The sequence below is a fragment of the Coregonus clupeaformis genome, chromosome 7 (genome assembly GCF_020615455.1).
Source record: "Coregonus clupeaformis isolate EN_2021a chromosome 7, ASM2061545v1, whole genome shotgun sequence".
In the NCBI taxonomy this organism is placed as follows: Eukaryota; Metazoa; Chordata; class Actinopteri; order Salmoniformes; family Salmonidae; genus Coregonus; species Coregonus clupeaformis.
This window is the reverse complement of record NC_059198.1, coordinates 52,116,049-52,128,292: the sequence shown is the minus strand read 5'-3', so window position 1 is coordinate 52,128,292 and position 12,244 is coordinate 52,116,049. Positions and strand designations below refer to the sequence as shown.

Sequence of the window (12,244 nt, the reverse complement as noted above, 5' to 3'; positions counted from 1 at the left end):
TTCTAACCATGACCAAGCAGGCAGGGGGACACACAGGCTAAACTAAATCATGATTAAGTCATGCGAGATAGCTCAGTACTGATGCGCACAGGAAATAGTCAGTGGGAACTACCTTACCTGTCAAGTGCATCAGTTACACCAATCAAGACAATTGAATTCACCTGTCCCATCATAGTCATCAACACTCCATAACAACTGTTTAAGATCATGTACCAGTAAGAATAATACAATGTAATGTACACAGATAGACGCCATATGGAGGTCATAGAGGACCACCAGGCACTATAGTTTGAAGTGAAAGTGACATTGACAGTCCCATTAACCAGTTGACTATGCACCCAAAGACCAGTCAGGATGGATGTAGACCCAGTAGCCAAGCAGGGGGAGAAGGGAAGAGGCTAGCAGAACTGAAGAGTCCTGGATCTAGACCGGACACTACTGCCTCAGCCCTCAGACCACCACTAGGCCACAGGCGGGACAGGGGTCTGAGACGCCAACGCTGCTGCTCAGACGACCTGTGGATCGAAGAGCAGAAGAGATGGAAGCGGAAGCTGGCCCGAGTGATGAGGGGCAGCCTGGGACAACTCAACACACACTGTCCTGAAGAGCTCGAGAAAGTAAGACTCCACCATGCTTACCCGTGCAAAACAACTTACAGCCTAGGGGGAGGGATTTTCTCTCTCCTCCTCCTCCTCCTCCTCTTCATCTACGTACTGTCTCGAGGATGGTTCTCTCCTCCTCCTCCTCCTCCTCTTCTTCTTCATCTACGTACTGTCTCGAGGATGGTTCTCTCCTCCTCCTCCTCTTCCTCCTCTTCATCTACGTACTGTCTCGAGGATGGTTCTCTCCTCCTCTTCATCTACGTACTGTCTCGAGGATGGTTCTCTCCTCCTCTTCATCTACGTACTGTCTCGAGGATGGTTCTCTCCTCCTCCTCCTCCTCCTCCTCTTCCACTTCATCTATGTACTGTCTCGAGGATGGTTCTCTCCTCCATCTCTTCTATCCTTCGCCAGCTGTCTTCGCCGAGTCTTGACATCTTTCCTTTGTTACATGTTTTTCCCCTTCCGTTTCCATGTCATCTTTTTTGGGATGTCTTTCCTGTTTCTGTGCCAGTCTCTCTCAGCTCCTACTGTTAGCCTAAACCTGCATGCACCTTCAGCTAAATCTGTTCAGGTAAAACACATTATTACTGTTGCTCTGTCACATTATATAGTACACGTATATTCATGATTTAAACTAAGAAAAGGCAGGGTCTTAACATTTAAAGTGAGCATTATACTAACTATAGACTTCTAGGTATGTAGGCCTAGGCATTGTTGGATCCCCAGCTTTACTGTTGCCTCCTCCACACAGTGGAATACACCAGTGTCCCTGTCGACCATGGAGGCATTCTCTGGGATGGGCCTGAAGACCCACTGCTTCTCCCAGAGCACCCCCATCGGACTGGACTGTCTGGGCTGGAGACGACGCATCTCCTACCCCTGTGAGTAGCTCCTACCTCCTCCTCCTCCTAACCCTGAGAGTAGCTCCTCCCTCCTCCTCCTCATCCTAACCCTGAGAGTAGCTCCTCCCTCCTCCTCCTCCTAACCCTGAGAGTAGCTCCTCCTCCTCATCTTAACCCTGAGAGTAGCTCCTCCCTCCTCCTCCTCATCCTAACCCTGAGAGTAGCTCCTCCCTCCTCCTCCTCCTCCTAACCCTGAGAGTAGCTCCTCCTCGTCATCCTAACCCTGAGAGTAGCTCCTCCCTCCTCCTCCCCCTCCTAACCCTGAGAGTAGCTCCTCCCTCCTCCTCCCCCTCCTAACCCTGAGAGTAGCTCCTCCCTCCTCCTCCTCCTCCTAACCCTGAGAGTAGCTCCTCCCTCCTCCTCCTCCTCCTCCTAATACTGAGAGTAGCTCCTCCCTCCTCCTCCTCCTCCCCCTCCTAACCCTGAGAGTAGCTCCTCCCTCCTCCTCCTCATCCTAACCCTGAGAGTAGCTCCTCCCTCCTCCTCCTCCTCCTAACCCTGAGAGTAGCTCCTCCCTCCTCCTCCCCCTCCTAACCCTGAGAGTAGCTCCTCCCTCCTCCTCCCCCTCCTAACCCTGAGAGTAGCTCCTCCTTCCTCCTCCTCCTCCTAATACTGAGTAGCTCCTCCCTCCTCCTCCTCCTTGCCCTGAGAGTAGCTCCTCCCTCCTCCTCCCCCTCCTAACCCTGAGAGTAGCTCCTCCCTCCTCCTCCCCCTCCTAACCCTGAGAGTAGCTCCTCCCTCCTCCTCCTCATCCTAACCCTGAGAGTAGCTCCTCCCTCCTCCTCCTCCTCCTCCTCCTTGCCCTGAGAGTAGCTCCTCCCTCCTCCTCCTCCTCCTAACCCTGAGAGTAGCTCCTCCCTCCTCCTCCCCCTCCTAACCCTGAGAGTAGCTCCTCCCTCCTCCTCCTCCTAACCCTGAGAGTAGCTCCTCCTCCTCATCTTAACCCTGAGAGTAGCTCCTCCCTCCTCCTCCTCATCCTAACCCTGAGAGTAGCTCCTCCCTCCTCCTCCTCCTCCTAACCCTGAGAGTAGCTCCTCCTCGTCATCCTAACCCTGAGAGTAGCTCCTCCCTCCTCCTCCCCCTCCTAACCCTGAGAGTAGCTCCTCCTCCTCCTCCCCCTCCTAACCCTGAGAGTAGCTCCTCCCTCCTCCTCCTCCTCCCTAACCCTGAGAGTAGCTCCTCCCTCCTCCTCCTCCTCCTCCTAATACTGAGAGTAGCTCCTCCCTCCTCCTCCTCCTCCCCCTCCTAACCCTGAGAGTAGCTCCTCCCTCCTCCTCCTCATCCTAACCCTGAGAGTAGCTCCTCCCTCCTCCTCCTCCTCCTAACCCTGAGAGTAGCTCCTCCCTCCTCCTCCCCCTCCTAACCCTGAGAGTAGCTCCTCCCTCCTCCTCCCCCTCCTAACCCTGAGAGTAGCTCCTCCTTCCTCCTCCTCCTCCTAATACTGAGAGTAGCTCCTCCCTCCTCCTCCTCCTCCTTGCCCTGAGAGTAGCTCCTCCCTCCTCCTCCCCCTCCTAACCCTGAGAGTAGCTCCTCCCTCCTCCTCCCCCTCCTAACCCTGAGAGTAGCTCCTCCCTCCTCCTCCTCATCCTAACCCTGAGAGTAGCTCCTCCCTCCTCCTCCTCCTCCTAAAGCTGAAATTGGGATTTTATTTTAGGAATAAGGCCTGTTTTTCTTTTGAAGCCAGAAGGAGGCTAGTATCAGCTACATTTATGCCTTTACTAGACTATGGGGATATTTTATATATGAATGCTTCTGCTCAGTGTTTGAGATCAATTGACACTCTTTATCATGGTACTTTGAGATTTATTTTAAACTGCAAAACCCTTACGCACCACTGTACTTTGTATACCAGGGTTGGCTGGCCTTCTCTAGTCACTCGTAGGCTCAGTCACTGGTATACTTTTATTTACAAAGCCATTTTGGGTTTACTACCTTTTATTTGGGCATTTTTATTGTTCAGAAATGTGGTGGGTACTCTCTTCGTTCACTGGACTTTATCCTGCTAACTGTTCCAAATGTCCGAACTGAATTTGGTAAAAGGTATTTTATATACTCTGCGCCATCGTCTTGGAACACCTTACAAAATAATTTTAAACTGGAAGAACTTGTCCCGATTGGTGTTTTTAAATCTCTGATGAAGGATTTTGAGGCTGATTCCCTGACCTGTCAATGTCTTTAATTTGCTGTTTTTGATATTGTTATACTCTTGTGAATTCATGAATGGTTTTTACTAGATTACTTGTAGTTTTTCATGTTGTCTGTCTGTAATTTTTTGTAATGACTTGGTGCTGCCTATCTTGGCCAGGACGCTCTTGAAAAAGAGATTTTAAATCTCAATGAGCCCTTCCTGGTTAAATAAAGGTTAAATAAATAAAATAAAAAAAAACCTGAGAGTAGCTCCTCCCTCCTCCTCCTCCTCCTCCTCCTTGCCCTGAGAGTAGCTCCTCCCTCCTCCTCCTCCTCCTAACCCTGAGAGTAGCTCCTCCCTCCTCCTCCCCCTCCTAACCCTGAGAGTAGCTCCTCCCTCCTCCTCCTCCTCCTAACCCTGAGAGTAGCTCCTCCCTCCTCCTCCCCCTCCTAACCCTGAGAGTAGCTCCTCCCTCCTCCTCCTCCTCCCCCTCCTAACCCTGAGAGTAGCTCCTCCCTCCTCCTCCTCCTCCTAACCCTGAGAGTAGCTCCTCCCTCCTCCTCCTCCTCCTCCTAATCCTGAGAGTAGCTCCTCCTTCCTCCTCCTCCTTGCCCTGAGAGTAGCTCCTCCCTCCTCCTTCTCCTAACCCTGAGAGTAGCTCCTCCCTCCTCCTTCTCCTAACCCTGAGAGTAGCTCCTCCCTCCTCCTCCTCCTCCTAATACTGAGAATAGCTCCTCCCTCCTCCTAACCCTGAGTACTGCAAACTGCTGGCTCTCGCTCACTCTCTATGCCTAGGTTGGTTCCAATACTCTACAATGGCTTTCTTCCTTTCCTCATGATGACCACCTATTAACTAGATTATAGGTCCCCTGTCCCCCACCCCTGGCCCCCACCCCTGTCTCAGACTCCAACTCCATTCCCCGGATGTAATTCTGTTTGAGAGACTTCATGTATTTATCGTTTAATTCCGTGTTTAAAATCATGTCCTCACAAAATCCTGGATTAGCCTGCGGACATCATGCCACGCACTGCAGCAACATCTGTTGTGAAACAACTACTTTATTTTGGAGCTAACACTACTCTGAGCCAATTACAATGATTACTGCTTTGGCATGAGCAGAGTATTGTTGTAGTTCTGCATACCACCAGCAGGGGGATCCACATCCTCTGCACATCAGTGGTCCCAGAGTTTGTTGGAGCTTGGAAAGGCATTGTACTATTCACATTGACAGACAGTCCCACTGGATGAGAGCCAGTGGCATCATCAGTTTTAAATCCAGGTCAATGAGCTTTGAGAATATGTAAACACAGTGTTTCTATGGTGATTACTCTCTGGAAGATATGCTTGGCCAGGACCCGGTGTCTCCAGATGGATCGTCTTTTGCATTAGTGGAGATTTTTTTACAGATCTTTATTACTCCTGTTCAAAATCCAGCCGTCACTTAGTGGGAGAACACAGAGTGCTTCTGGAGGGTGTTTGTGTGTGTTTGTGTGTGTGTGTGTGTGTGTGTGTGTGTGTGTGTATGTGTGTGTCAGATTGTCTGTCTGGCTCTGCTCTTTGTCTGAGAGGCCTGTAGGAGATGCAATATGGTGGGAGAGAATGGTTTAGGCAAATATAATTGATTCATTATCTACAACGTTTTAGCTTTCTTTCAGGACAATTTGATAAAAGAGAGTGCTAGGTGCTAGACTGGTGATGGGTCACTCACCACCTTCCGGAGACATTTGAAACCCCACCTCTTTAAGGAATACCTGGGATAGGATAAAGTAATCCTTCTAACCCCCCCCAAATTGTAAAGTGGTTATCCCACTGGCTATAGGGTGAACGTACCAATTTGTGAGTCGCTCTGGCTAAGAGCGTCTGCTAAATGACGTTAATGTGCCCTTGAGCAAGGCACTTGACCCTAATTGCTCCTGTAAGTCGCTCTGGTTAAGAGCGTCTGCTAAATGACTAAAATGTAAAATGTAAATGTAATGCTGAAATGATATGACCCTGTTCATTCTGATGTCATTGGGTGGTCACACACGCACAGAGGCAGCAGATTGCGTGCCACTCAAAGTGAGGTCAGTGCTCTTGCACCAGATGCCTTCTGTGTAATTGGATTAATTGATTTTTTAAATATATTTTTTTGTCATTTAGCAGACGCTCTTATCCAGAGCGACTTACAGTTAGTGAGTGCATACACATTTTTTTTTTTTCATACTGGCCCCCCGTGGGAATCGAACCCACAACCCTGGCGTTGCAAACGCCATGCTCTACCAACTGAGCTACATCCCTGCCGGCCATTCCCTCCCCTACCCTGGACGACGCTGGGCCAATTGTGCGCCGCCCCATGGGTCTCCCAGTCTGGATTCGAACCAGGATCTCTAGCGGCACAGCTAGCACTGCGATGCAGTGCCTTAGACCACTGTGAACCACCATGTCTATCTGTGTCCTATGAGACAGAGACAGCAGAACCACCATGTATCTCTGTGTCCTATGAGACAGAGACAGCAGAACCACCATGTCTCTCTGTGACCTATGAGACAGAGACAGCAGAACCACCATGTCTCTCTGTGTCCTATGAGACAGAGACAGCAGAACCACCATGTCTCTCTGTGTCCTATGAGACAGAGACAGCAGAACCACCATGTCTCTCTGTGACCTATGAGACAGAGACAGCAGAACCACCATGTCTCTCTGTGTCCTATGAGACAGAGACAACAGAACCACCATGTCTCTCTGTGTCCTATGAGACAGAGACAGCAGAACCACCATGTCTCTCTGTGTCCTATGAGACAGAGACAGCAGAACCACCATGTCTCTCTGTGTCCTATGAGACAGAGACAGCAGAACCACCATGTCTCTCTGTGTCCTATGAGACAGAGACAGCAGAACCACCATGTCTCTCTGTGTCCTATGAGACAGAGACAGCAGAACCTATATGTACTAAACATGTATTCTATTAGATCATGTTGTGGATGTGGTGAGTGGTGAGTGGTGCATCAATATTATGTGGTTCTCAGTCCAGTCAGTCTGTTCATCTTATTAAACTCTGATAGATATAGGAAATAGAGTATGTACTGTAATGGCTGACTGGGTGGTGTTGAATAGCCTGCTATCAATTCAATTCAATTCAATGTAATGGTTTTATTGACATGGGAAACGTATGTTAACATTGCCAAAGCAAGTGAAGTAGATAGTAAACAAAAGTGAAATAAACAATAAATATTAACAGTAAACATTACACTCAGAAGTTCCAAAAGAATAAAGACATTTCAAATGTCATATTATGTATATATACAGTGTTGTAACAATGTGCAAATAGGAAACAAGTACAAATGGGAAATTAAATAAACATAAATATGGGTTGTATTTACAATGGTTGCCCTTTTCTTGTGGCAACAGGTCACAAATCTTGCAGCTGTGATGGCACACTGTGGCTTTTCACCCAGTAGATAAGGGAGTTTATCAAAATTGGGTTTGTTTTCTAATTCTTTGTGGATCGCTGTAATCTGAGGGAAATATGTGTCTCTAATATGGTCATACATTTGGCAGGAGGTTAGGAAGTGCAGCTCAGTTTCCACCTCATTTTGTGGGCAGTGTGCACATAGCCTGTCTTCTCTTGAGAGCCAGGTCTGCCTACGGCGGCCTTTCTCAATAGCAAGGCTATGCTCACTGAGTCTGTACATAGTCAAAGCTTTCCTTAAGTTTGGGTCAGTCACAGTGGTCAGGTATTCTGCGTTCTTTCCAATGTGTCAAGTAATTCTCTTTTTGTTTTCTCATGATTTGGTTGGGTCTAATTGTGTTGTTGTTGTTGTTGTCCTGGGGCTCTGTGGGGGCCAGCTTACTTAGGGGACTCTTCTCCAAGTTCATCTCTCTGTAGGTGATGGCTTTGTTATGGAAGGTTTGGGAATCGCTTCCTTTTAAGTGGTTATAGAATTTAACGGCTCTTTTCTGGATTTTGATAATTAGCGGGTATTGGCCTAATTCTGCTCTGCATGCATTATTTTGTGTTTTACGTTGTACACTGAGGATGTTTTTGCAGAATTCTGCATGCAGAGTCTCAATTTGGTGTTTGTCCCATTTTGTGAATTCTGGTTGGTGAGCGGACCCCAGACCTCACAACCATAAAGGGCAATGGGTTCTATAACTGATTCAAGTATTTTTAGCCAGATCCTAATTGGTATGTCAAATTTTATGTTCCTTTTGATGGCATAGAAGGCCCTTCTTGCCTTGTCTCTCAGATCGTTCACAGCTTTGTGGAAGTTACCTGTGGCGCTGATGTTTAGGCCGAGGTATGTATAGTTTTTTGTGTGCTCTAGGGCAACAGTGTTTAGATGGAATTTGTATTTGTGGTCCTGGCAACTGGACCTTTTTTGGAACACCATTATTTTTGTCTTACTGAGATTTACTGTCAGGGCCCAGGTCTGACAGAATCTGTGCAGAAGATCTAGGTGCTGCTGCAGGCCCTCCTTTGTTGGTGACAGAAGCACCAGATCATCAGCAAACAGTAGACATTTGACTTCAGATTCTAGTAGGGTGAGGCCGGGTGCTGCAGACTGTTCTAGTGCCCTCGCCAATTCGTTGATATATATGTTGAAGAGGGTGGGGCTTAAACTGCATCCCTGTCTCACCCCACGGCCCTGTGGAAAGAAATGTGTGTGTTTTTTGCCAATTTTAACCGCACACTTGTTGTTTGTGTACCTGGATTTTATAATGTCGTATGTTTTTCCCCCAACCCCACTTTCCATCAATTTGTATAGCAGACCCTCATGCCAAATTGAGTCAAAAGCTTTTTTGAAATCAACAAAGCTTGAGAAGACTTTGCCTTTGTTTTGGTTTGTTTGTTTGTCAATTAGGGTGTGCAGGGTGAATACGTGGTCTGTCGTAGGGTAATTTGGTAAAAAGCCAATTTGACATTTGCTCAGTACATTGTTTTCACTGAGGAAATGAACTAGTCTGCTGTTAATGATAATGCAGAGGATTTTCCCAATGTTGCTGTTGACGCATATCCCACCGTAGTTATTGGGGTCAAATTTGTCTCCACTTTTGTGGATTGGGGTGATCAGTCCTTGGTTCCAAATATTGGGGAAGATGCCAGAGCTAAGGATGATGTTAAAGAGTTTAAGTATAGCTAATTGAAATTTGTGGTCTGTATATTTTATCATTTCATTGAGGATACCATCAACACCACAGGGCTTTTTGGGTTGGAGGGTTTGTATTTTGTCCTGTAGTTCATTCAATGCAATTGGAGAATCCAGTGGGTTCTGGTAGTCTTTAATAGTTGATTCTAAGATTTGCATTTGATCATGTATATTTTTTTGCTGTTTGTTCTCTGTTATAGGGCCAAAAAGATTGGAGAAGTGGTTTACCCATACATCTCCGTTTTGGATAGATAGCTCTTCGTGTTGTTGTTTGTTTAGTGTTTTCCAATTTTTTCCAATTCTCTCTCTCTCTCTCTCTCTCTCTCTCTCTCTCTCTCTCTCTCTCTCTCTCTCTCTCTCTCTCTCTCTCGTCTGTCTCTGTCTCTGTCTCTGTCTCTGTCTCTGTCTCTGTCTCTGTCTCTGTCTCTGTCTCTGTCTCTGTCTCTGTCTCTGTCTCTGTCTCTGTCTCTGTCTCTGTGTGTGTGTGTGTGTGTGTGTGTGTGTGTGTGTGTTTGTGACTCCATGAGCCAATACAGATGAGGGTCAGGGTAACGCAGGGTTTTTCAACCTTTTCTTGTCCCATCACGTTAGCCGAACATGTTTATTTTCTCCACAGTTCTTGTCTTATCATCAGGTGAATGATAAGTAATCAACATTTTAAAATGAATAGATTTGGTAGATAGTTTTTCATTATTTTGACATTATAATTGGAAGAGGAAGTGTAAACTCTAACATAGCCTAATAGATGGAAAGGTAACTCTAATTAGGGCTGTGACGATTATGGAATTTTGGCTAACGATTAATTGTCATGCAGATGGCCACAGTTATTGTCATAATTGTCATTTCTGTTGAAAAACATTTTGAACATCATAATGCATCTTCGAAAGACATACGTAATGAATACAACACACCTCTCTCAAAAATGAATGGTTTTGACCGTTTAGAACTTTTGGAAATTAAACTTCTCCTCCCAACCGTACCATTCTGCTCGTAAAATGATTACAAACTTTACCCACTTCATGTAAAAAGGCAAAACTGCTATTGGGTAAACTATATCTGCGTGAATATAAAGTTGAATCCCACCTTCTCCGATTATGGCGAATATTATACGATAGTTGTGCCAGCCCTAATAGCAGCTGTTTAGCTGGTTAAACAAAGGTTAGCAATGTGTTAGCAAAAATGTATGTCCAAGTCAAGAAAGCAGCCGACATCACATGCCACAACTGAAAGGCTGCTATTTCGAAATACCGGAGCCGACAAGGTGAAAAACATGTTGCTGTGCCCTTGAGCAAGGCACTTAACCCTAATTGCTCCAGGGGCACTGTACAATGGCGACCCTGGCCGTGACCCCACTCCCTGCAAGTGTCTCAGAGGGAGTTGGGATAAGCAAGCAACACATTTCCATTATACACTTTTGTGTAACAGGATAAATATAAGCACCCCCAAAATTATTATATTCTCACGGGTGCTTTTTTATGTTAGATACACCAGTGAGTGTAATTAGCTCCAATGAGTGTAATTTGCTCAATATTAGAAGTTCAGAAATAAAGTTGGTATCATTAGGAAGAAGATACTACTGTTTCTACTCTAGGTATGCAATTCAACATTTGATTAAAACCAGTTGAGCTGACAGCCGTTTTGCACTGTTTCGCTATGATTAAGTGATATAAATGGATGTAATGATGCAGCCGGCCACCAGAGGGAGGCAAATACAAGTCTATTCGACAGAGGACGTTTATATAGTCCTAGCAAGGTCTGGATGGCTGTCTTCTGACTTATAAAACGGTGGAAAATCAATCAAGCAAGTCATGCAAACATATAAATATTTTTAAAAGTAATTATAGTGCCAGATTTCGGTGACTGTCAGCTTAAGAGGTTTTAATCTGTTGTTGCTAGCGATATTCATAAAAACATTATTTATTTATTTTCCGCGGACCCCCTGCAGTACCTCCGCGGATCCCCAGTTGAATACCCCTGGTGTAGTGGTAATGCCTGGAACCTTCTCCCTCATGTCTAGTTCACTGTGTTCTGAGAGAATATGTCCTTTATGGAGAAGTCTGGAACCTTCTCCCTCATGTCTAGTTCACTGTGTTCTGAGAGAATATGTCCTTTATGGAGAAGTCTGGAACCGTCCTCCAACCTATCAGAGCTCTTTGCAGTATGAACTGACATGTTGTCCACCCAATCAAAGGATCAGAGAATGAATCTAGTACTGAAAGCATAAGCTGCAGCTAGCTAGCACTGCAGTGCATAACATGTGGTGAGTAGTTGACTCAAAGAGAAAGACAATAGTTGAACAGTTTTGAACAAATTAATTTATTCTAAAATGAAGGAGAAGCAAGAGAGAGAGAGAGAGAGAGAGAGAGAGATTTCATGATTTTTTCCCGCTTCAGTTTCACTGCAAATGCAGCTAGCTAGTTTAGCCTAGTCAAACACCCTGCTCAAACATAGGGATGCTATGTTAGCTAGCTGGCTAAGACTATCCAACACAACACTGGAACTCTTCCAAGTCAAGGTAAGCTTTTGATTTTACTAAGTCATTGCCACCGGGGTCCGCCGGTGTAAGTGCTAAACTGCTTACTGACTGTACACTGTAACATTACTGCATGGTTGTAGCGGGTTTACTAACGCGTTAGTTCTATTATCTATGTTGACTATGATGTTACTTTAGCTAATATGGTGACAACGATGTAGGCTGTGCGTAGCGGTTATGATATGGTTTGGATTGGATACGTTTTTTCAATGTGGCTGCTATGAATGTGAACTGTGTTTACGCGTAATCAGGGGTGTATTCATTCCGCCGATTCTGTTGAAAAATGTTTCTTAACGGAAGCAAACGGAATGAAACGGGGATAAACATACCTGAATTTGTCCAATAGAAATTCACGTTTGCAACTGTTGGACTAATGATTACACTCTAGATCAGCTAGATGCAAGCAAGAGTGTGCAAGGCGGTATTGAATGTGTCACTGTCTATCACCTCAAAATGTTTCTCTCGAACCTGTGTGCACCTACGTCGTAAACTTTAATTCATAGGCTAGGTTGTAGCAACCTCATGATGGGTATAGGGTAAATTTGAGTATCATGTATTCGAACTGGGCGAATGGAATATGAATGACTGTCATCCAATATGCTGTAATAGAAATAAGGCCATGCTCATGAAAAAAAATAATCGTTCTCCCTCATCTGAAACGGCACCAACCGCTACTGCTGTAGTGTATTTAGGGCCTAGAAAATAGCCTAAAATAACACGCTTCATCTGGTTACATGTTTTGTGTACATCTTTGCAAAGTTATGTCAGAGCTGTTGGATTGTACAGATGCAGTGTATCTCAGTAGGACTAAAGTACGTTGTGTTTATAATGTTTATAGAGCAGTGGATCAGGTTAGCCCCTCCCCCTCTCTATCAGGTTAGCCCCTCCCCCTCTCTATCAGGTTAGCATTCCCCCTCTCTATCAGGTTAGCCCCTCCAACCTCTCTCACTT

At 45.8% G+C, this 12,244-nt stretch overlaps 1 protein-coding gene across 2 annotated transcripts in view; it reads left to right on the top strand.

Moving 5' to 3' along the window:
• The window catches only part of LOC121569358 (rho guanine nucleotide exchange factor 4-like), a 74,305-nt gene that overhangs the window by 5,335 nt on the left and 56,726 nt on the right, over positions 1–12,244 (top strand). The window contains exons 2-3 of one of the 2 annotated variants that reach the window (XM_041880249.2): positions 345–617; positions 1,355–1,484. In XM_041880249.2, coding sequence (XP_041736183.2) covers positions 345–617; positions 1,355–1,484 — 403 coding nt within the window. The remainder of the gene's footprint in view (positions 1–344; positions 618–1,354; positions 1,485–12,244) is intronic. The other variant, XM_045221427.1, reaches the window with a different exon arrangement.